This window comes from Diabrotica undecimpunctata, chromosome 10 (assembly GCF_040954645.1).
Source record: "Diabrotica undecimpunctata isolate CICGRU chromosome 10, icDiaUnde3, whole genome shotgun sequence".
Classification (NCBI taxonomy): domain Eukaryota; kingdom Metazoa; phylum Arthropoda; class Insecta; order Coleoptera; family Chrysomelidae; genus Diabrotica; species Diabrotica undecimpunctata.
This window is the reverse complement of record NC_092812.1, coordinates 74593591-74616751: the sequence shown is the minus strand read 5'-3', so window position 1 is coordinate 74616751 and position 23161 is coordinate 74593591. Positions and strand designations below refer to the sequence as shown.

The following is a 23161-nucleotide window of genomic DNA, read 5'->3' as shown; positions in this document are numbered from 1 at the left end:
ACATATAATTTCCACACAATGGAAACAACATATAAAAGTAATGGATGAAAATCTTCTAACTAAACAATTACTAGATTACAAACCGAAAGGAAGAAGAAAGGTAAGACATCCCTTGAAACGATGGAGCAAAGCTTGATATCGAAACTGTTAATCACTAGAATGATAAAGAAGAGAAGAAAACAATAATCACTTAATTAACAACTTTAAACAATAGACGCACCAAATTATAGTTTAGTTTCAAAATTGAAGACCCTAAATGTCAGGAAATGGTGATGACCATTCTGAGTTATTCTTGATCTTCCAGTGGTGTACATTTTTTTTGTAAGAGTGAGAGGTAGCACAACTTGTATTGGAGAATTTTTACAAATTATGTGTACTAATATTCTCTCCCAAGCGCTAAGAAATTTCTAAACAAATATGTGGGATCGGCTGTTATTCAATTGAATAATTTAAAAATCGGATTATATGAAGTAACAAAAAGACAAAATATGCATACAATATTCCCAAATTAAATACATACGCCTCTCATATAGCGTTTTCTGTTCTCCCAACAATATTGATATCATCAGCATAGGCAAATTAAATTTATCAAAATTAAATTTACGTGAAGATGTATAAGAGGTAAAAATATTGCATCGCTTACAAATTTTGTGATAAACTCTGGTCAAGGCTTATTACATTACAAGACAAAGTGTTTTTTATCCAGATTATAGTATCGCCCCAGTACCTGAGCGACAATCATTTGCCGCGAGATGAAAATCAGGAATGATAGACGCTGAAGGTTTCCATATTTCAGACAAAAAAGAAAATTTATAGAATTAAAAACTTCAATGTCATTTAATAAATTTTATCAGCACTCAAAATTTACATTTAAATATAAAGCAATAGATACTTTACTTTGCCCCCAAACACAATTTTTAATTTTATTTAATTGTTTGGGAATTCCCATTACATTATTTATCAGCAACTGGTTTATTGATAACGACTTTGTTCTTGCTATTACTGAAATACATTAGTACTATAATTATCCTGAATCGGTTAATATGTTTTTATATAATTTTGACAAATATGGATGTTACGTCCCTCCACATATTCTCAGTTTTTAGTAATAATTTTATTATTTTATTTTTATATTTTAATTATTTACTTAACGTGTGTGTATGCCTTGTCATCGTAAATTAATACGGACCTGTACAGCCCCCCCCCTAGTCTTAAGGGAGCAAGCTACGGGCGACACGCATATTTTTCAGTCTTAGTTTAGAGAGAGTCCTGTATAAATCGTCGCGCTAAACACTCCAGTATTTGTATGACTAGTACCCTGACCACGTGACATTGTGAGAAGATTTTGTTCCCGAATCGCCCAGTGCACTGAGGAAGAAGAAGTATACATCAACATCACAGCATCACAGGTACCGTAATTTGATTGCATACACACATAGTATTTATATTAATTGATAAATTTACATATAACTTATTTTCATATTAAAATTAAACCAGCACCTATATAAAAACAATTATGAGTGAATGCTTCTCTTATAGAACTTAACTTTCATTCATTTGGTCCTTCGAGCCGGATTAAAATTAGTTTAAATAATTTATTCAATTAAAAACGTGATCAAATTATATAAATTTTTAAATATTTGGGCAAAGTTTCTTACCAAAGGTCGTTTAAAATCATTGAAAAATTTCCACTATCGGTACATAAATTCCACAGCGGTACACATCTTGCAACAGATGCGATAATCCCAAACCAGGGTCTCTACCTGACTTATTGTTAAATCGAAGTACAGCCGTTGAAAGTTTCCAAAAACGTTCAATTTCTGTTACAATCTACAATTTAGAATTCTTTAAATACAAGGGGTTTATATGATTATATATTTATTTTATATAACTTAGGAAATTAAAAAAAACGCAATATTAATTGAACTACTGGTTTTAAAAATATTTTATGCGTATATTTCTAGTTACAATTAAATAAATATATATTGATTTTGTTTAAATAATACTTGGAGTGTTGTTTTTTTTTGTTTGCTCGATTATACATACTCATATATAATAAATATTTATTCTTACTGATACTTATTGAGTTTCATAACTTTAAAAGTATTACATATATTACATATACGAGTACATATTGAATTTATTGAGATCATTCTTTAAAGATTCTTTGTGTTACATAAATTTCTTTTTCTATATATACAATAATGTCTTCTAGAAGTTCAAATAGAATTGTTCGTTTGCGTGCATTGAGAAACGTTGACATTTGTAAGATTAAACAAATGGAAAAGCTGGCAGAGGAAGTGTTGGTTGATGGTTCATTAATTCCAGGGTTTCTCTTTGCTGCAAAAGATTATGAAGCTATCAATACTAGCTTCAATAATCAGCATACTGAATTAATTAATTTAATTGCTGTCGAGGAAGACGCAAATTTGGATACGGAAGAAATAATTAGGTTTGAATTTGCCACTAGTATTAATAAAATAGCTTCTCTTTATTTTAAACATAATTCTTTATTAAATAATACAACTAGTGGAACTCAAAATGTGTCCGCTGATCCACAAATCAAATCAAAACGTAACGTAAATCTTCCTAAACTAAATTTAAGTATATTTGCGGGCGAGATTACAGATTTTCCCACTTTTATAGACTTATATAATGCTCTTGTACATAATAATTCTGATCTTTCTAATATAGAAAAGTTTAGTTATCTTCTGCAATCACTTAAGGGAGTACCTTACAATTTAATTAAAAGCATTAAGCTGCAAGATTCTAATTATATAATTGCTTACAACACCTTAATTGATCGCTATGAAGGTAAACGAGACTTATCTAGAGCATTATGGAAAAATATTCAAAATGCCAGTGTGGTTAAAACTGATGATCCTGTTTCACTTAGAAAATTATTAGATATTTTCAATGAAAACTTAGCCTCTTTAGAAAAATTACTTTTTTCTCCCGATCAATGGGACTTTATTCTAATGAATTTACTGATGGACAAATTGGATATAGAAACAGTTAGAGCTTTCGAATTACACTTTGCTTCAAAAAATGTACCTTCCTATGAGGAAGTTTATAAGTTCGCATTGCAGCGTTGCACTTCATTGAAGTCATATAAAAGACAAGTCAGCAAAAATGTTAAATCTATTAATTCCGATACTTCTAATAACGTAAGGTATTCATCTCGTCAAACTTCTACATTTTTGACCAGTTCTGTCAAAAATAAGTGTCTATTTTGTGATTCGGATCATGCTTTATTTAAATGCAATCAATTTCTTGCTGAATCACCTCAAAAACGTTTTGACTTTGCTAAACAGAATAAATGTTGTATAAACTGCTTGTCTAAAACTCATGTTACGATCAAATGCCCTTCATCCAAAAGATGTACACATTGTAATAAAAAACATCATACTTCTCTTCACTTTGATAATCTCAATGCGAATGATTCTTCTTCTTCTTCTCACAACGAGGTTGCTAGTTCATCTAACGATCCTATGCCTTCTGTATCCGCCTTATCAAATACTTTGACAAATAATGTCTTGCTAGCTACAGCTACAATCTATGTTCTCGATGGTTTTGGTAAAGCCTTGGAAGTTAGAGCCTTATTAGACAGTGCGTCTCAAGCTAACTTCATTAGTAAAGAATGTGCAGACAAATTAAGTCTCCCTAAATTCAATGCGGCTTTATCGATACAAGGTCTTGATAGAATGTGCACCCCAGCCAAATCAGGCGTAAAATTGAATATTTCTTCGTCTTATGACATAAACTTTCATTGCGAGATAGATGCAATAATTCTTCCTCAAATCTGTCAAAATATGCCAACTGTTCCAATTTCTTTAGACAACTTGCCTTATCTTCAACATTTAAGGTTGGCTGATAAAATGGCAAATATTCCAGGTAAAGTTGATGTTCTATTAGGAGCAAATATCTTTCCTTACATCTTAACAGGAGGAATTATTAAAACTCGTAATGATCAGCTTTCAGCTCTTGAAACAAGTTTCGGTTATGTTTTGATGGGAAATATTCCACCTACAAATATAACAAATATTCATTCCTTTTTCACGTCATTTTCTGCTAATGATTCTGAGCAATTAGATGCGACATTAAAACAATTCTGGGCCATTGAGGAAGTACCAGAAGTTAAATCTTATTCTCCGGAAGACTCATTCTGTGAGAAGCTGTATACTCAAACCACTTGTAGAAATTCCGAGGGCAGATTTGTAGTAAAGCTGCCTTTCAAAAACGAAATACCTTCTTTTGGCGACACAAAACGTTTAGCCTTACAAAGATTTAGTTCTTTAGAGCGCAGATTTGCCAAAAATGAATCACTTAAGATTCAATATTCAAGCTTTATCAAAAGTTTTATAGATAATCATTATTTAAATCCTATTCAGCCAAGTACGGCAATAAATAATGCTTATTATCTACCACACCATTGTATTTACAAGGAGTCCAGTACTACTCCATTGCGCGTTGTGTTTGATGCTTCCACACACGCCCCTAACTTTCCGTCTTTAAACGATACGTTATATTCAGGTCCAAAATTACAAAATGATCTTGTAAATTTATTGCTTAAATTCAGGTTTCATAAATATGTCTTTACTGCAGATATTAAATCCATGTTTACTCAGATTCTTATCGCTCCTGAGCAACAAAGATTTCAAAGAATACTTTGGCGTTTTTCGGAACAGGAATCTATTGCTGAATACGAACTTACTCGGGTTACTTTCGGTGTGTCTAGCTCACCATATCTTGCAATTCGTACTCTACAGCAGCTAGCGCTCGACGAACCGGACTTATCTGTGGCCTCATCTATACTCCTAAAAGATACTTACGTAGATGATGTGGTGACAGGAAAGGATTCTTTAGAAAATAGTGTTCTTGCTATAAAAGAATTAATATCTTTATTGAAACGTGGTGGATTTGAGTTACGAAAATGGGCAAGTAATGCCCCTCAGTTATTCTCTCTCGCTAATATTCCTTTGGATCATATTCTGCAACAGTCTTTTTCATTTGACTTAGATCAGTCTTCGTTGAAGGTATTAGGACTTGGATGGAATCCATCATCTGATGATTTCTTTTACAAAATTTTACCTCTTCAAGCTTCCTGCACAAAGCGAAATCTCTTATCCCAAATAGCTCGCATATTCGATCCTTACGGTATTCTTAATCCTGTCACTTTGATAGTGAAGACTATTATTCAACGTCTTTGGCTACTTAATTTAGATTGGGATGCAACTCCACCTTTGGAAATTACTTCAAGGTGGGAACAATTTAAAATTGAACTGCCTATACTATCTAAGTTTACTATACCTCGTCATATTTCTTTAAATGCAATTATTTCCTGTGAGCTTCATGGCTTTTGCGACGCTTCTTTACGTGGATCTTCTGCTGTTACATACCTTCGTGTGTGTTATGATACAGGAGTCATCAAAACTTATTTTCTTTTAGCTCGAACAAAGGTATCTCCTACCAGGGTACAAACTATTCCTCGTCTCGAGCTCAATGCAGCAGTAATTCTTAGTAAATTATTATCTTATATACTGCAGACTCTCACTATACAGTTTAGTAAAATTTACGCATGGTCAGATTCGACTGTTGTTCTTCATTGGATTAATTCACAGCCATATAAATGGAAAACCTTCGTCAGTAACAGAATTTCTTATATTCAAGACAGGATAGCTTCAAAACACTGGCGATATATTCCTTCTTCATTAAATAGTGCAGATCACGGGTCCCGTGGACTTTTCCCCGAGGATTTCTTAAATACTCCTGCTTGGTGGGTGGGTCCGGAATTTCTTCGCACTACTGAAGATAACTGGTCATTCTCCTTGACCGATTCTATCGAACATAACTTAGAATTGAAACAGAAAAGTTGTCTTTTGTCTTTTCCATCTGATGAATTTGTCGATAATCTCTGTAATCGATTTTCTTCCTTTTCAAAATTAAAACGTATCTTTTCCTATGTTCTTAGATTTGTTGGTAACCTAAAATCAGTCAATCAACGAACAGTTGGAAAGCTTTCTATTCAGGAACAAAGTAACGCCACTAATCAACTAATTAGATTAGTGCAACAAAGATATTTGAAGGAGGAAATAGAACAGGTTAAGGGTAATTCTATAAAATTCAAATATTTGAAAAAATTAAATCCCTTTTTTGATTCACATGATCTCCTAAGAGGGGGCGGAAGACTTAGCCAGTCAGAATTAGCGTATGACAAGCGCTTTCCTCTTCTTTTACCTTCCAAAGGTAATTTTATTAAATTACTTATTTCGGAAATCCATATTGTACATCTACATGCAGGCATTCAAGGTACGCACTTCGCCTTGTCACAAAACTTTTGGATAATTTCATCCAAACGTGTTATTCGTAGTGTTCTTTCAAAATGTCTTTCCTGTTGGAGACTAAAACCTCAAAATTATCAGCCACCTATGGGGGCTCTTCCCGACCTACGGATATCCAAGGCCAAACCATTTTCTTGCGTTGGCGTCGACTTTGGCGGTCCTTTTCTGATACGAGCCAATAAGCTTAAAAATGCTAAACGAACGAAAGCCTATATTTGCCTATTTGTATGCTTTGCCACTAAGGCTTTGCACTTAGAATTGGTATCTGAACTTAGTACCGAGGCATTTTTAGCCTCATTCAGACGTTTTATAGCACGTCGAGGACGTTGCTCTGTTGTCTATTCTGATTGCGGAACAAATTTTGTAGGAGCAAAATCCTATTTAGAAGACATTAAGTCACATTTTGACAAAAACGACGTCATTACATGGCATTTAAATCCCCCGGCAGCTTCTCATTTTGGTGGATTGTTTGAAGCGGGTATAAAAAGCGTAAAAACACATGTGTCTAGAGTCATAGGCGAACAGGTTTTAACCTATGAAGAATTCAATACATTACTAATACAAATAGAGGCTGTCTTAAATAGTCGTCCCTTATGTCCTGTCAGTAATGATCCAAATGATTTTTCAGTGTTAACACCTGGTCATTTTCTTACACTAGAGCCTTTAAAGATAATTCCCGATCGGGATTACAGTGATGTTAATTTAAATAGACTAAGTCGTTGGCAATTGCTGCAACGATTACATGCAGACTTTTGGCAAAGATGGAGCAGAGAATATTTACATACTCTTCATCAACGCTCGAAGTGGCATAAAAATGAGGGTAATCCTAATATAGGTACACTCGTACTAATACGTAATGAGACCAAGCCTCCCTTACAATGGCAAATGGGTCGAATTAAAACTTTAATTTTCGGTCAAGATGATATTGCTCGCGTAGCTATCGTACAAACCGCGAAAGGTGAACTTAGGCGACCTTTGGTTAAGCTATGCCCTTTGCCTTATATTGACTAAAAATGCAAATATGCATTTTGGTGGGTGGGAATGTTACGTCCCTCCACATATTCTCAGTTTTTAGTATTAATTTTATTATTTTATTTTTATATTTTAATTATTTACTTAACGTGTGTGTATGCCTTGTCATCGTAAATTAATACGGACCTGTACAGCCCCCCCCCTAGTCTTAAGGGAGCAAGCTACGGGCGACACGCATATTTTTCAGTCTTAGTTTAGAGAGAGTCCTGTATAAATCGTCGCGCTAAACACTCCAGTATTTGTATGACTAGTACCCTGACCACGTGACATTGTGAGAAGATTTTGTTCCCGAATCGCCCAGTGCACTGAGGAAGAAGAAGTATACATCAACATCACAGCATCACAGGTACCGTAATTTGATTGCATACACACATAGTATTTATATTAATTGATAAATTTACATATAACTTATTTTCATATTAAAATTAAACCAGCACCTATATAAAAACAATTATGAGTGAATGCTTCTCTTATAGAACTTAACTTTCATTCAATGGAAGTCGAAAATAGTCAAAAGAAACGGAAATTTTTCGGAAGGTTAAAAAACTATTATATAAAACGTGTATTGTGAACTCCGTGAAAAGAATAAAAATATGTTGGTCAATGACGTTGTAACTATATGTAGGGATTTGACTAAAGTGTCGACGAGAAGTGTTGACAAAATTCTAAAACAATTAAAACAAAGTGAAGGTAAGTCTGACACATCTGTTGAAAAAATTTAAGCCAGAGGCACATAGATTAAGTATGCTATTCGAAGAAAATTTCATGCTTATTTTTTCTGAAATAAAAATCTAAATTTAAAGATAGTTAAAGAAAGTCACAGCCGAAATATCATGACGTATATTATTGCGAACATTAGGGCAAATGAACATTAAACATATGATAAGAAGTAGGAACAGTATTCTTATAGAAAGAAAAAATATTTTGTGGTAGAGACATTACCTTAAAAAAATTCAAAACTATGGTTGTAAAAGAAAAAAAATCTACTATTTAGACGAAACTTGGCTAAATCAAGGCCATATTGTCTTAAAGGTGTGGCAAGATTTTGACCTTAACAACCATCGACAAGACTTGATTGAAGGGTAATCATCGTGACTGAAAACACCAGCGAGCAAAGGACACACTTGTTACTCTTCGAATCCAAGAAAACCAATCATTATAACTAGTGTTGCCCAATTGCAAGAACAAGACGAGACTTAGACAGTCTTGGTCTTGGTCTTGCACCAATACACCTGGTCTTGGTCTTGGTCTTGGTATTGCACTACCGGTCTTGGTCTTGGTCTTGGTCTTGCAGCAAGAGTCTTGCAAGTCTTGCAGTTACCCATTATTCTATTGCTATTTATTAAACGTTACTAGGGGAGTTTGAAGCCACGATCTAAGCGATCCGTACCTATGCTCTAACTAATCCAGCTATCTACCATGTCCCACGAAAGGCAATCAAACATGGTTAAAACACAAAAAACCAAATTAATGACATAAACTTGACTGTATTTTAAAGAATATTTTCATTGATGGACCTCCACCATATATGAAATGGAAATCTTAAAAAAGATTGGTACGTGGCAAAAATCCACATACAGGTATCAAGGGCACATATTATTTAGGTAATAAGATAACAAACTATAATCCACTTATTAAAGCAACATAAATGTTATTAACAATCTTAGCTCTACTTTTATTTAAAAAACTAACTTGAAAAAATAAAAAACAGGTAAGAAAGCAATCAGATATGCTGATAATACCGTCTTAATAGCAAGCAACGCACAAGAACTACAAAATATAATAAATGCGGTAGTTCACCACAGCGAAATGTTCGGTTTACATCTAAACGTTTCAAAAACTAAAACTTTAGTATTTTCAAAGACACCAATAAACGTACAGGTGTATGCCAAGGGTCAAATAATAGAACAGGTAAATTCCATAAAATATTTGGGAACAAATATCAATAGTCAGTGTAATCCAAAAAAAGAAATCCTATCAAGAATCGAACAAGCAAGGAAAACATTCATGAGCATTAAAACATTTTTTACAAGATCAGCCCTTAGTCTACACCTTAGAATCCGAATGATCAGATGTTACGTTTTTTCTGTCTTACTGTATGGCTGTGAAAGTTGTACAATGGACTCTGAAATAGAAAAAAGAATAGATGCCTTTGAGATGTATATATACAGACGAATTTTGCGGATTCCATGGGTACAAAGAGTTACTAATGTTGAGGTACTTCGTCGCATGTGTAAACAAAAAGAATTACTAAGAATAATCAAAGAGAGGAAAATGCAATACTTGGGTCATGTGCTGAGAGGCGAAAGATATGAATTACTTCAAGTTATACTGGAAAGAAAAGTACAGGGTAAAAGATCAGTAGGAAGACGCCAGAACTCGTGGCTGAAAGACCTAAGGAGATGGTTCGACCGCTTATCTGCAGAGATCTTTCGCGCAGCAGTTTCCAAAACTACAATTGCCATTTGGATCGCCAACCTTTGAAAGGAGATGGCGCAATGAGAAGAAGAAGAAGAAAGCAATGATAATCAAAAGAAGTTATTTTAAATTAAGGAGATATCTGCTTAATAAATACATTAATTTACCAAAATAAAGTAGTAGGAACATTTTTTTAGGAACCAAAATTTTGGTTTTTCAGAAATAAATATTTGTAATTCTTTTTTGTGAAAAGATATTAGATGCTTCCTTAAACCTGAAGTGTTTCTGTTTTTCATTTTCATTTTAACCTTTCTATGTAGGCACAATTTAAACAAAGCAATTTGGGATGCATGAATTGTCAAATGAAGTTTAGTGATGTCGATACTTCGTTATTCTAAATATTTCGGTATTTTGTTTACAAGGTAAGCGACAATACTTATCTGTTATTAAGTAATAAACTTTTAGTCGCGCTCTTTCAGCAAATTTTGTTTAACCGAATGATCTCATAGGGAATAGGCTCAGCAGAAACAATTTTTAGTCTTAGGTCGATAAGATTTGTTTATTTAGATTCCTCCTAACTAAATTATAATGGGAAAAAAATGGTTTATTAAGTGGGTGTCCGTAATAATAAGTGTTATATTTTTTATAGCTAAGGTGATATACTTTTAAAAAATTTCGATACGATATTACTTTCGGCATAGCAATGCAGGATTATTTTATGATTAGAGGGGGGCTATTCTCAAAATCTGGACAATTAATTTCAGAGCGAAGAAGTCGTATGCTGGAAAAGAATGTATAAAATATTTTATTTTTACATTGTAATTATGACCTCTGAGCACGTGTCAAATGTGTTGTTTTTAATGAATATTTTGATTCATGATTTTGATGTATGTTTATGGTATTGTTCGTAAGTCCAGTTTTTCAAATTTTTACTACATATTTTTTGCGTCTCATAGAGTCTTTAAGCATATACCTGAACTACAATACTCGCTAAAACAATACTCCGTCCTAACTGCAAGACGCAAGAGTCTCGCAGGCTTAGTCTTGTTCTTGCGTAAATCTTGCACGGTCAGTCTTGGTCTTGGTCTTGCTAAAATTAGGCGGTCTTGGTCTTGGTGTTGGTCTTGCGAAAACGCAAGAACAAGACCAAGACTGCAAGACCAAGACCAATTTTGGGCAACACTAATTATAACGAAGAAATGGACGCCCAAAAATTTGAAAGTTGGTCTTCAAAGATTTTATTAAACCTTGAATCAAATTTTGTCGTCGGTATGGACAATGAATCTTACCATAGTCGACAATTGGAACGGTCACCAATAATTGCTTGGCGGAAAGCTGACATTATAAACTGGCTCTCTTAAAGAAATATATAATTCAATGATAATACGTTAAAAGTAGAATTATTAAATCTTGCAAGCTCCACAGCCATTTATACTTATAAAACACTTCAATGTGGGGTTCTCAATCAACGTTGGAACTCGCAAAAGTAGTTGAAAATATCATTAACTGCACAATCTCATGTCTTCTTAACACAGGATCTAATACTCATTTTAATATTTCCTCTGGATTTTTTTGCTATAGATCTTAGTATTATACAGACAAACAGCTGACGGTTTCTTTGACAGCAATCATTATCCTACAATAATTTCCAACAATTGTAGTGGAGCTGTCTCTGCCAAGAGCTATTGGCGCCTGAATAAAGCTAACTGGCCACAGTATCCAAAAGCTATTGACACTCTCTTGTTTGCTCATGATCATCTAATAATCAATTGTAGTCTACTTGTTAACGTCAATATCAGACACCATTATCTTAGCTGCTAAGACTCACATTGGCAAAACAACACTCTCTCCAAATCATAAAGCAGTTCCTTGGTGGAACTCTTCTGGTGAAGAGGCGATTCGTCTATCCAAAAAGCTTTAAATAAGTACCAAAAAAACAGAAGTCTTGAAAATCTAATAAATTACAAAAAATTTAAAGTCAAAGTAAAACACCTAGTAAAAAAAGCAAAAAACATCCTGGCAAGATTAAGTATCATTCATTACCGAAAATTCCAATCCTAGCCAACTTTGGAAAAAACATACAACAAATTCAAGGTCACAAAACTAATAATAAAATTACTAGTTTAATTTCAATTGGTATAGAGATCACTTCACATGAACTCATTGTTAACAATTTTTCGAAACATTTTGAAGAAAAGTTCAGAAATAAAACTAAAAATATTATTTTGTCTCATCATGAATTTTATTCACACAGAAATAATCTGATATCATCTGAATGTAGTAAATCTCTTAATTCTCAATTTGCTATCCACGAGCTAACATGCTAATATCTGCCTTAGCTAATAGTAGAAACTCCGCAGCTGAGCCTGATGATATTCCTTATGCATTCCTAAAGCATTTGTCTATCTATAGTTTTAATAATCTTCTAATTCTATACAATCTAATCTGGAGTTCCCATAAATTCCCATCTCAATGGAGCAAGTCTATTGTTATACCAATACTCAAGTCAAATCAGCCAAGTATTTTCCACAATCTTACAGGCCCATCTTCTTCACATGCACTATGTATAAGTTAATGGAAAAAATAATCAACAAACGTCTTTTATGGTATTTTGAAAAACACAAGATTATTTCAAAGGAACAATTTGGCTACCACAGACAGACCATAACATAGTTGTTTACACTGACTTGTCAAAGACTGAAAGTGGTGTTAAATATTTTGTAACCACTGTACAACAGCCTAAAGAATTCTATAAAATTTCTCCTTGGTGTAGTATCCACACTGATGATCAACTAGCTATCACACATGCTTTTAAATATGCCCAACAATATACAAATAGCTATATGTACCGATTCACTTTCCTCTATACACTCCATTAATACTATATTTAACAACCATTCCCTTGTCCAAGATATTCACGTCATATATCAGGTTCTTATAAATCAAAGTACAACAATCACTCTGATATGGGTGCCATCCCATGTCGGGATTAGTGGTAATGAAAAAGCCAATTGCCTTGACAAAAAAGCCGCATCATCCATGAACACCATTATTAATATACAAATCTGCAACGATCTAAAAGCTAGAATGAAGAAACTTAACCTATTCACCTGGCAAATTCACTGGAATAAAGTTACTTCAGCGCTGCATGAAATTAAACCCTCAATGAACCTATTTACATGTCCTGGTTTATCTCGGAAAAATATGGCAATCTGATGACATAATATCCACAAACAAAGTGTCAGCACTGCAATACGAATTTCCGAATTAGACATATACTTATCGAATGTCCTTTTTATGCCAAAATACGCCAACAGCTCAGTATCAGTACTACAAATCAACAAGGTGATCAAATTTTTCGAGAAAAGTCAACTGCTAAGTAAAATAGAAATATAAATGTTATGTTACATGTTTTTATTTTTTTTTTCTATTTATATTATTTTTTTATTTATATCATATCATGTAAACCGTTAATTGTAACTCGTTCTAATGACCATAGATTTCACATGCATTTTAATTTAAATAAAAAAAATCTTGCAAGAAGACATATATACCCAAATACAAGAAAAATATTGTCGACGAAATGACTCGTAAAAAGAACATAATTGTTCTGCACCTCCTTATCATTGTGAGCTGAACCCTATCGAACTTAAGGGGTCAAATAAAAAATTAAGTAGCTAGGGAAAACCTATAACTTATAGAAAACGTGATGTCAAACTCATGGAAAAATTGCATTACACATACTAGAAAAGAAGAAAGTAGAATGTGGGATCTAGACACTGGAGTAGATGTTTCCGTTGAATCTTTAATTATCAATGTGACTAATAGTGATTGCAATAGTTCTTCATCATCCGACGAGTTTTCTTCAGACGATAGTTAATGTTTTAACCTTTTGTGGATGTCGAATTACTTTGTCAATATTGTCTGATACAACAGGTAAGTTTGTTTACACACATGCCAAATTAAAATACTTACGTCGTTTATAACTCGTTTATACGTTTTTTTATAGCCCTTTTTCTATCCGAATTGTCGAATAAAGGCCTCTCCTATTTCTCGCCATTCATCCCTGTTGTGTGCTAGGCATTTCCACATTGGTCCTGCGACTCTTTTGATATCGTCGTTCCAGCGCATTTGAGGTCTTCCTCTTGGTCTCTTCGCATCGTACGGTCGCCAGTTTCCGACTTCTTTGTTCCATCTACCATCTTCGAGACGTTCGTTGTGTCCTCCATTTTAATTTAGCTGCTTGTTTCGCGTCGTCCTTTATTTTTGTTTTGTTCCGGATTGCTTCGTTCGTTTGCCGATCTATTAGTGAGATACCAAGCTTCTGTAGTTCCATGGCTCGCTGAGTTTTTCGAATCTTGTCCATGTTCTTTTTTGTGAATGTCCAGGTTTGAGCTCCGTAAGTGAGAACGGGAAGGATACAAGAATCGAACACTTTGGTTCGAAGGTTTTGGGGTATCTTTTTGTCTTTCAGTATGTATGAGAGTTTTCCAAATGCGGCCCATCCCATTCTGCTTATTTCGGTAATTTGGTTTTCTTTGTTTACATTGATATTCTGACCCAGATATATGTATTCTTCTACATGTTCCACTTTTGTTCCTTGGATGGTTATCGTCGGTTGATCATCTTTATTCGACATTAGCTTAGTTTTACTCAGATTCATTTGCAGTCCTTTTTTTATGGATTCCGTATGAAGCTCATCGATCATCGTCTTCAGTTCTTTCCAGCTGTCTTACTCCTCGGTTGATTTTTATTGGCCTCGTTTTCATTCCGTTATCCATCGTGACTACCATTTCAGCGTGTTGATATATATTATGTATTAATATCCTATATCTAGAATCTATTCTGCTGTTGACCAGTGCTTCCTCAATAGCCCATAATTCTATGCTGTCAAAAGTTTTCTCGTAGTCTATAAATGCTAAACAGATTGGTAAATTGTATTCGTTAACTTTTTCTATTAGGACCTTTAGTGTGTGAAGATGGTCACATGTACTGAACCCTTTTCTAAATCCGGCTTGCTCTACTGGTTGATATACATCGAACTTTGTTGTCAATCTATTTGTAATTATTTTTGTGAATGTTTTATAAAGTTGTGATAGTAGTGATATTGGACGATAATTTTTCAGATCTGTATTGTCCCCTTTTTTGTGTATTAATATTGTGTTAGCAGTATTCCATTCCTTTGGTATGTTTCCTTCAAATAGGCATTTATTAAAAAGTATTTTTAGGTACCTGATGACTTCTTCTCCGCCTTCTTTTAACATTTCTGCCAGAATTCCATCACTACCCGGTGCTTTATTTCTTTTCAATTCTTTAATTGCATTTTCTATTTCTACTTCGCTTATTTCGGGCATTACTTCAGAATTTACGTTTGTTATTTGTCTTTTCAGATTTTGCTTTGAAGAGTCGGGGGGATCGTTTCTTGAGCGGTATAACTTAGTATAGAAGTTTTCAACTATGTTTGATATCTGAGCTTTGCTTGTTTCTAGTTGGCCTTGTTCATACGTTACTAATTTTTAAAAGCTGAAGAAGCTTCACGTTATTATGTTTCAAATACATACAAAAACATAAATTTGATAAAAATACTTTTTTTAGTACATATAAATTTTTGAAATTCACTTAAGAACGTAAAAAATACGCTACTGTGTGTGCAGTAAACGTCCAGACTGAGTGATATTATATCTCTCTAACTTGCGGCTTCGATTATTACCTATCTACTGTTCTTTTCTGGTCAGCGTTGTCATGTTTTATGAGCTACATTAACAAGTCCGTTATTCTATGACTATTTGACTGTATGTAAATTATTATTAGAGAAGTTGATAAATTATCTAGAATCACAACTTGGCAACAGTGTTGTTAAAACTAAATTATCATTTCTCAGAATGCAGTGTCTACAATTTTGATACTCAACTGTAGTTATGGACAAAAAAATTATTTTTCACAATCATAAACAAAGCATTTATCAATATTTTCTAATATAATCAAATAATATTAAAAAATATTGTGGTAGGATAATTATAAATATAAATGTTAATTCAGTGTAACTCGTAATACGTTTTAATGAAATAATAAAAATACGTGTTTCATTCACAGCAGTCCAGAATTAGAAGAAATGACTTGTCTCAGATCGAACGAAAAAGTAAAGAAAGCAGAGGCTGGCTAAAAACATACTTTTGTTATGAATATGCAAGCTGCGAAATTGTTTTGGATGAATCATGCAAATAAATTCTATTCCTAAATGAAAATAAAAGTAAATATTTTGAATATTTATTACTTAGCCCCTCATTAAACTGTTAGTAAATAAGTCGTTTAAGCTGGCAAAACCAAACTACTGGTAAATGAAACAGGAGTATAAGTAGCGTCAGTTTTTACGTCAATTCTAAGACATAACCAAAAAATATTGGATAAATAATTCACCGATCGTTTTATGACATGAAATGTACCATGTATGTTTTACGAAATGACCACTGCACCTATCAAAACAGGAATGCAATCTGGCTAATAGACTATGAAGCTACTTAGTAAAATACCAGAAAGTTGTGACTCAAAAAATACCTAGAAGCGACCCACACTTAACATCGGTTCATAGCATTATTGAGCGAATACTTAAAAAATATTTTACAGCGCCATTTGATTATATTAGCAATAAAAAGGCTACAGGAAATATTAAACAAGGAACGCGTTTTTAAAACTATGAAAACAAACATTTAATGTGCTAACAATATTCAAGCTAGTTAAAGAACTGACAATTCCAGAATAACAAATTTTAAGTAAATAAGTATTAAATATGGAAATGAGAAGTGAGGAAATTTTTACTTGAAATGGAAATTCACTATTATATAATATAAATATTTCGAATCATTATTGTGGAAAAAATTAAAAACAAGGAAATACCCACATATTGCACTTTTAGAGCTAGAAGATTTAGAAATCAATAAATATAAAAACATTAATAATCTCCTTAACGATCAAACAGATCAATTTCCGCTTATTTTTTGCACATGTATTAAAATATTCACGACTATAATGAATTATCAACTAACGATTACCATTGTGTTTGATTTTTTGGAGAAAGCACATATTTATAAGCTCATAGTTTAATATATTTTAACTTTTGATTTGAAATTTCATTATTTTGGCTATAACTCTGTCCATGGAATGCTATGAAATATATTTTGCTCTCAAAAATATATAGATATAACGAATATTTACTTACAATATTCCTAGAAAACTGTTAAATTCCCAATTACAACAACTTGTGTTGAATGTGTATCAATACTTCGAATTTATAAGGAAATATTCTAAGCTTCATCACTAACTTTTTTAAAAACCGAAGTAAAAGTAGACGATTTCATTTCTTAAACAAGAATACAGAAAAATGGTACCCCTCAAGGGTCATCGATTAGTGTTACTCTTTTTTTATTGCTATTAACAGTATTATAGAAAATGATACTCCACCAATAAAGAGTAGGCTATACGCAGATGATCTCATAATTTATTGTAAAGTAATAAAACACAGAACTAATTAAACAAACTTAATAAGATACTATTTCTGCATTAGAGAAATGGTCAATGAAATCGGGAATGAAATTTTTTTTTTAACAAAAGTAAATTTATCCATTTCACCAGAAAACTTAATGTTAGTAGTCAATAACTTACAATCTTTAATAAAAAAAAAATAGAATATGTTGATTGTATCAAATTCCTTGGAATTAATTTTGACAAACATTTAAATTTTAAGCAACATATTTATTATCTTGAAAATCTTGTCAAAACTATTTGAACATAATGAAAGTCCTATCTACTAAAAATTGGGGATGTGATCAAAATATCCTATTAACAGTATATAAAAGCCTCATTAGATCTAAAGTCACTTTTAAAAGAGTTGCAAACAATCCAAAATGCTGCTGTAAGAATAGCCTTAGGAGCTTTTTGTACTACACCCACAGACAGCTTACTATGTTTAGTAGGAGAAATGCCTCTGGAATTAAGCAGATAATATCTTTCAGACTTTCAGCAAACGTTTCAGCAAATAGTGAAAATCTCGTCAGAAACATTGTCTTTGCTTCTCGTTTTCACACAACATTTTTCAAAAGAAAAGATCTAAACCTTCTTTCTATGAAAGACTTAATAGATACATGACCAGTAATAATATTGTCTTTCCTAAAATATATCAAACCAACCTCTTAACCACTTCCCCTTGAATGGTCAGAAAACCATTCGTAGACATGAGTTTAACAAAGACTACTAATCAACTTAGTACTTCCTATATGGTTAAACAATTTTACGGTAAGATTGATAAGTAGCAAAATTACCAACATATTTACATTTATTGATGCCTCCAAATCAGAAAGAGGAGTGAAATGTGCCTTCATACACAATGACCATTGCCTCATACAAAATCTCAAATTTTAGCACAGTATATACAGAAGAACTACTCGCAATCTACAAAGCACTAGAATATGTCCTGAATGCTAACTTAAACAGATTCCTAATAATGGCAGATACCTTAAGTGCCATTAGCAGTTTGGGTATCATTTACCCAACTCATCCATTGTTGCGATTAATAAAGAACCGTTTGTACCAACTTCATCAAAAGAATGCCATTTTAAAATTTATGTGAATTCAATTCAACAATTTTGAGAAGACTGCTGAAATGTTTTTTCCATTTAACTCGCTGCTGTAGGGATAAAATGTATTCCTTGGGCCACCTAGTCCAATAACCTTGGATTATTTTTTGAAGCCTTTGGATTCTGCTAAGTCTGTTCTCCTTGACATGTAAGAAATTTCGTTCAGGTATTGCAGTTAATGTGGATCCAATTAAAAAGTATGCTAGAATAAGAGGAAGTAAGTCCGAAGAGTCGGTAGACATTAGTAAGAGTGGTCATGAGTTTAAGCAAACTTCAATTTGCAACAAAACAGTGGAAAATTCTTCATATGAAAGAATTGTATAGCCAATGACTCGCTTTAGGTGAAATTTGACAGATTTTACTTCCGCCTCCAAACTCCTCCAAAGTTTCTAAGCAATTTCTTCGAAATCTAATTGCATGTGGTGTTTTACCTTGTCCATCAACTCAGCGAGCAATAGAGCTCCACAAAGTTCTAGGCGCGGTACCGTGAGGATGTATTTTAAAAAAGCTACTCTGGTTTTGGAGTAAAGTAGACGACAACGAATATTTTTAAACCTTTCAGATTAACGAATATAAATGCAAGCACCATAATATGCAGTGGTCGATGCATCTAAAAAAACATGGAGTTTTGTTAACTTGTTAGTACAAAACTGTGTTTGGGAAAACGTGAGATGATAGTGAAAATATCATCTTGTAAATTAGGTCTAACCATGAGAATGTCGTTCAGGGAAATCCAATATCTGTTTTGACAGAACCGTCAAAAACAACACGAATTTTGTTGCCTGTATAGACACAATGATGAAAAAGGAAGAACTCAGGGCCTATGGTTTCATCGGGTAAAACGGACATATGGTGTAAGGATGAATATTCATCTGTGAATCGAGTGTAATCATCTTTTAGTTCGAAATTCGCATTAAGTTTTTTTTGGGGAGATTAAAATCTTTTTATTGTTGTAGTCATAGAGTCGCCTAAATTGTCAAAGAAAGATTTCAAAGGAAGTGATAATACAAACCTACCGAAATAATTAAGACAAGTAGTTTTTATGAAGTGATCTTCACAAAGTTCGTCATTAGGCAAAAATTTTGTTTTTGGGCATTCTTCATTTTCACAAAATTTTTGAAGTTGATCTTTAATGCTTAAATTATTTATGATCGACAAATGACACGTAGTTCTGACTGCAAGGGTATTGCTTGAAAATAATGAACATGAGACAATCCATCCAAGTTTGGTTTTTTGAAGAATTGGTTGTCCAGATAATAATTGAATCTAACCAATACAAATTAAATTTCAGAAGATGTAAAAGAAATTTACTGCAATTTCCGGAAGTACTAAGCAAGAAATTATTCGAGAAAAGTTTAAAGTTCTAGATTTAAATTTGACTGATGATCTGTAGCTTACAATAGAATTTGTTTGGTTTATACCAGAAATAGAAAATTGTGTTTTAGTTGAAGGCAACTTTAGAAGATGTAATAGGCGATGAGCAGAGCAGTCGAGTTGTGCTCAAACGAAATGTTACGTGCTGTCAGTGCATTAGAGCCTTTGGATATCCCTTTGGCAAGGTAAATTGCTGATGGTTTGATTACTGGTTTCAGTATGCGTTTGTGAGTTATTTTGGAAGTGTAAAACTGTGTGGTATATTTTCCTATATTTAAGACACCCGGAAGATTTGCAGTCCTTAGTGATATGACCACTACGCAGACAATTTATGCAAAGTCGTAAATGTTTTGCTTCATTATGTCTTCTGTATCTGTATCTGTAGAGTAGGGAGGGCGAGTTAAGTTTCACAGCACTTAGGCCACAATTGACCCATTGTGCATCCTCCCAGGAAGCTGTCACCCTTAGCTCATTCTCCATCCTGCCATTTCTAGGAAGGTGGACAAGTCACCAGGAGACATCTCTCTTATGTGCGCAGGTGTGGGCCAACGCGTACTCTCGTATTAACGATACAGTTTCGTCTTCTCGTTCACACTTCCTACATAGAGGTGTGTCTGCTAGCCCCAGTGCGTGGAGGTGTTTCCTTAGTTGACAATGACCAGTTAAAAAAGTAACTGTCAAACGTAGGTTTTTTCTGGTCACTCCCAAGTACTTCTTTGATGTTGACTCTTCAAGGTTACTTAGGGTTACCCTGGCAAGTTTACATCCTTGCCCTTCTTCCCATCTTTTTACGGTTTGCGTATGGGAGTGACATTTGACAATTTCCGCAATTGTTGTAGTTGGCCAACCAAAAAGATCCCCAGGTCCTAAGAGTTTTAGGCCTGCTGCCTTCCTAGATAATTGGTTAGCAATGCGGTTGCCTTTATTCCTATTGTGTCCTTTAACCCACCTCAGGATGATGGTATTACCATCCGAAGCTTGAGTTAGTGACTCGTGACACTCCATTACTAACCCTGATGTGACACGTGGTCTATTCAAGGTTAGTAGCGCTTGTCTGCTATCAGCGCAGATCATTATAGTTTTCCCTGCTATACCTTTTTGGGTTATCTCTTTTGCGGCTATGGAGATACCCGTCAGTTCTGTCTGAACTACGCTGGCATTTTTGCCTATACCCCTCTTTATTCTTAGGTTTAGTGATCTGGAGTATATCCCGCATCCTGAGCCTTCTTTCATTTTGGAGCCATAGGTGTATGTGCAATAGGCATTTGCCACGTTTGTCTCCTTATACTGTCTTGTTTCGATTTTGTAGGGTTTGTTAAAGACAAACTTTGGTTCAATTGAGTTGCAACCTGCCTGTAGCAGTGGTAGCGCATCCAGCTCTCCCCGCCAGAAACGAGTGCTCAATTGTCCCATTCCTACATCAAGGTTTGCACCAGCTGAGCGCAGTCGCATCATTGTCACTAGCGTTTGACATAATATATATCTAGAGACGTGATGCCAATGATCAACTCCATTGCAGCAGTTGGTGTTGTTTTCATGACCTGTTATATTTATGCAAGCCATCCGCTGAAGTTTGTTAATCGCTGTTGCCTGTAGCACTTTTTGTACCGCAATAGCTCCGTAAGTTAGCATTGGCCTAATGACAGCAGTATAGACCCAGGCGATCACCCTGGGCGAAAGGCCCCAGGTGTGTCCGACCGTTCGTCGACACTGCTCATAGGCAATATATGCTCTTTTAGCTCTACCATCTAAGTGTGAGTTCCATGTTAACTTCCTGTCAAGGGTAATACCAAGGTACTTCACCTCATCAGACAAATTTAGACTGTAGCTTAGAATCCTTGGGGGTATTAAGCCAGTGATTCTTCTTTTCCTGGTAAAGAGGACCATCTCTGTTTTCTTAGGATTTATAGATAGTGAGTGTTCCTCGCACCAAGTTTCTATTAGTAGGAGAGCAACTTGTAATCATTATGTCTTAATGACGTTTCTAATATAAGAAATTCATGTTTTTGTTTGCATAAAGAACAGTTTTGCGAAGCAAAATTAATTTGCTATAAAGGTTTGTTTTTGATATAATTAAAATACGTAGGAAAACGAGTTACATAACCTTTGATTGAGGAGCGGTTAGCTTTTGCGGTAAAGATGACAACCATATTGACAAGATAATTTTATGATGTAAATGCACAAAAAATAAAAAGTAAATAATTTAATGTTTCAAAAAATGTATATATAAAGTCTTCGTTAATTCAACTGGTTAATTTTGTTATTGCTTCTTAACATCCGTTTTGTAAACTAGTATATTATTTTCATCTCGAATGCAACCAACTTGATTCAAAATCTAATAAATTATATTAGAAAAAATTCAAAAACGTGCAGCAAGATATTAGCCATTTTTTAATTTTACATCTACAAAATGCGTTTGACTTAAACGTGTTGATTTAATTCGTGTAACTTGAATAATGACGCATGTGCAAAGAACCAACTGATCGAATACATCAATAATTCACCATTATTAAGCATTTTTCATTGAAATGCAGTAATTATGTATTTCCCCATTTACCAGTTCTCGGTTCATCGTTCCAATAATAATAAAATTAAATAAAAACTTTTAATAAAAAGAACAAGTGAAGTGTACAAAAGAAATGCATGAATTAGGACAAGCATTCGAGAAGGCTAAAAAAATCCGAAATTGTATGAATAATAAAAAACTTAAATCAACAAAACATAATAAATATTAATGATTTTTATTTTAATGAGATTTAAGTGATTTGCAATATGATAGAAAATCTAAATGACACATGTAATATCTATGGAATAAAGACGACTTTAAAGGAAACAAAATTAATGAAAATTACTAATATCCCCCAAACAACTATGATGAAGTCTCTTCTCTGAGATCTCAGATATCGCTCACCTTTATTTAACTATTAATAATCTAACCTTACTTAACCGAAACTCACACAACGTAACTTAACCTAACATAATTCCACTAAAACTGTTGAAGCGAAGCTTCTATACTAGCGTTGTATTAATTTTTCCCTACAGTAAAATGATGAGGCGAGCGTCACGGAAGTAGCGTCACGAAACACAAAATACCGGTTCGTGGTTCGCAGTCACAGTAAACAGTTTGAAGAGTCCATTTACGCGACGAGGAGAATTCGTTATACAACATGTACACTTTTTCAACTTTATTCAAATCTATAAAAAATAATAATAAATAAATAAAAGTACTTTATTCAATTTTAAAAATTTTATTTAGATTTTTAAAATACAGAAAACATATTATGAAGCTTCGCGCTAGTCTACAGTACCACCTACTGTACTATGTTATTTGCATCTTTATACAGAGAAGGAGAAAATTTGCAAATA

At 33.6% G+C, this 23161-nt stretch overlaps 2 protein-coding genes across 2 annotated transcripts in view; one reads left to right on the top strand and one right to left on the bottom strand.

Moving 5' to 3' along the window:
• The window catches only part of mav (TGF-beta domain-containing family member maverick), a 209280-nt gene that overhangs the window by 119316 nt on the left and 66803 nt on the right, over window positions 1–23161 (bottom strand). The gene's annotated exons all lie outside the window — the stretch shown is intronic.
• LOC140451768 (uncharacterized) lies at window positions 6429–11712 on the top strand. The gene is made up of 2 exons (XM_072545620.1): window positions 6429–7161; window positions 11567–11712. Exons 1-2 carry the CDS (start codon window positions 6429–6431, stop codon window positions 11710–11712), a joined length of 879 nt encoding a protein of 292 aa, XP_072401721.1.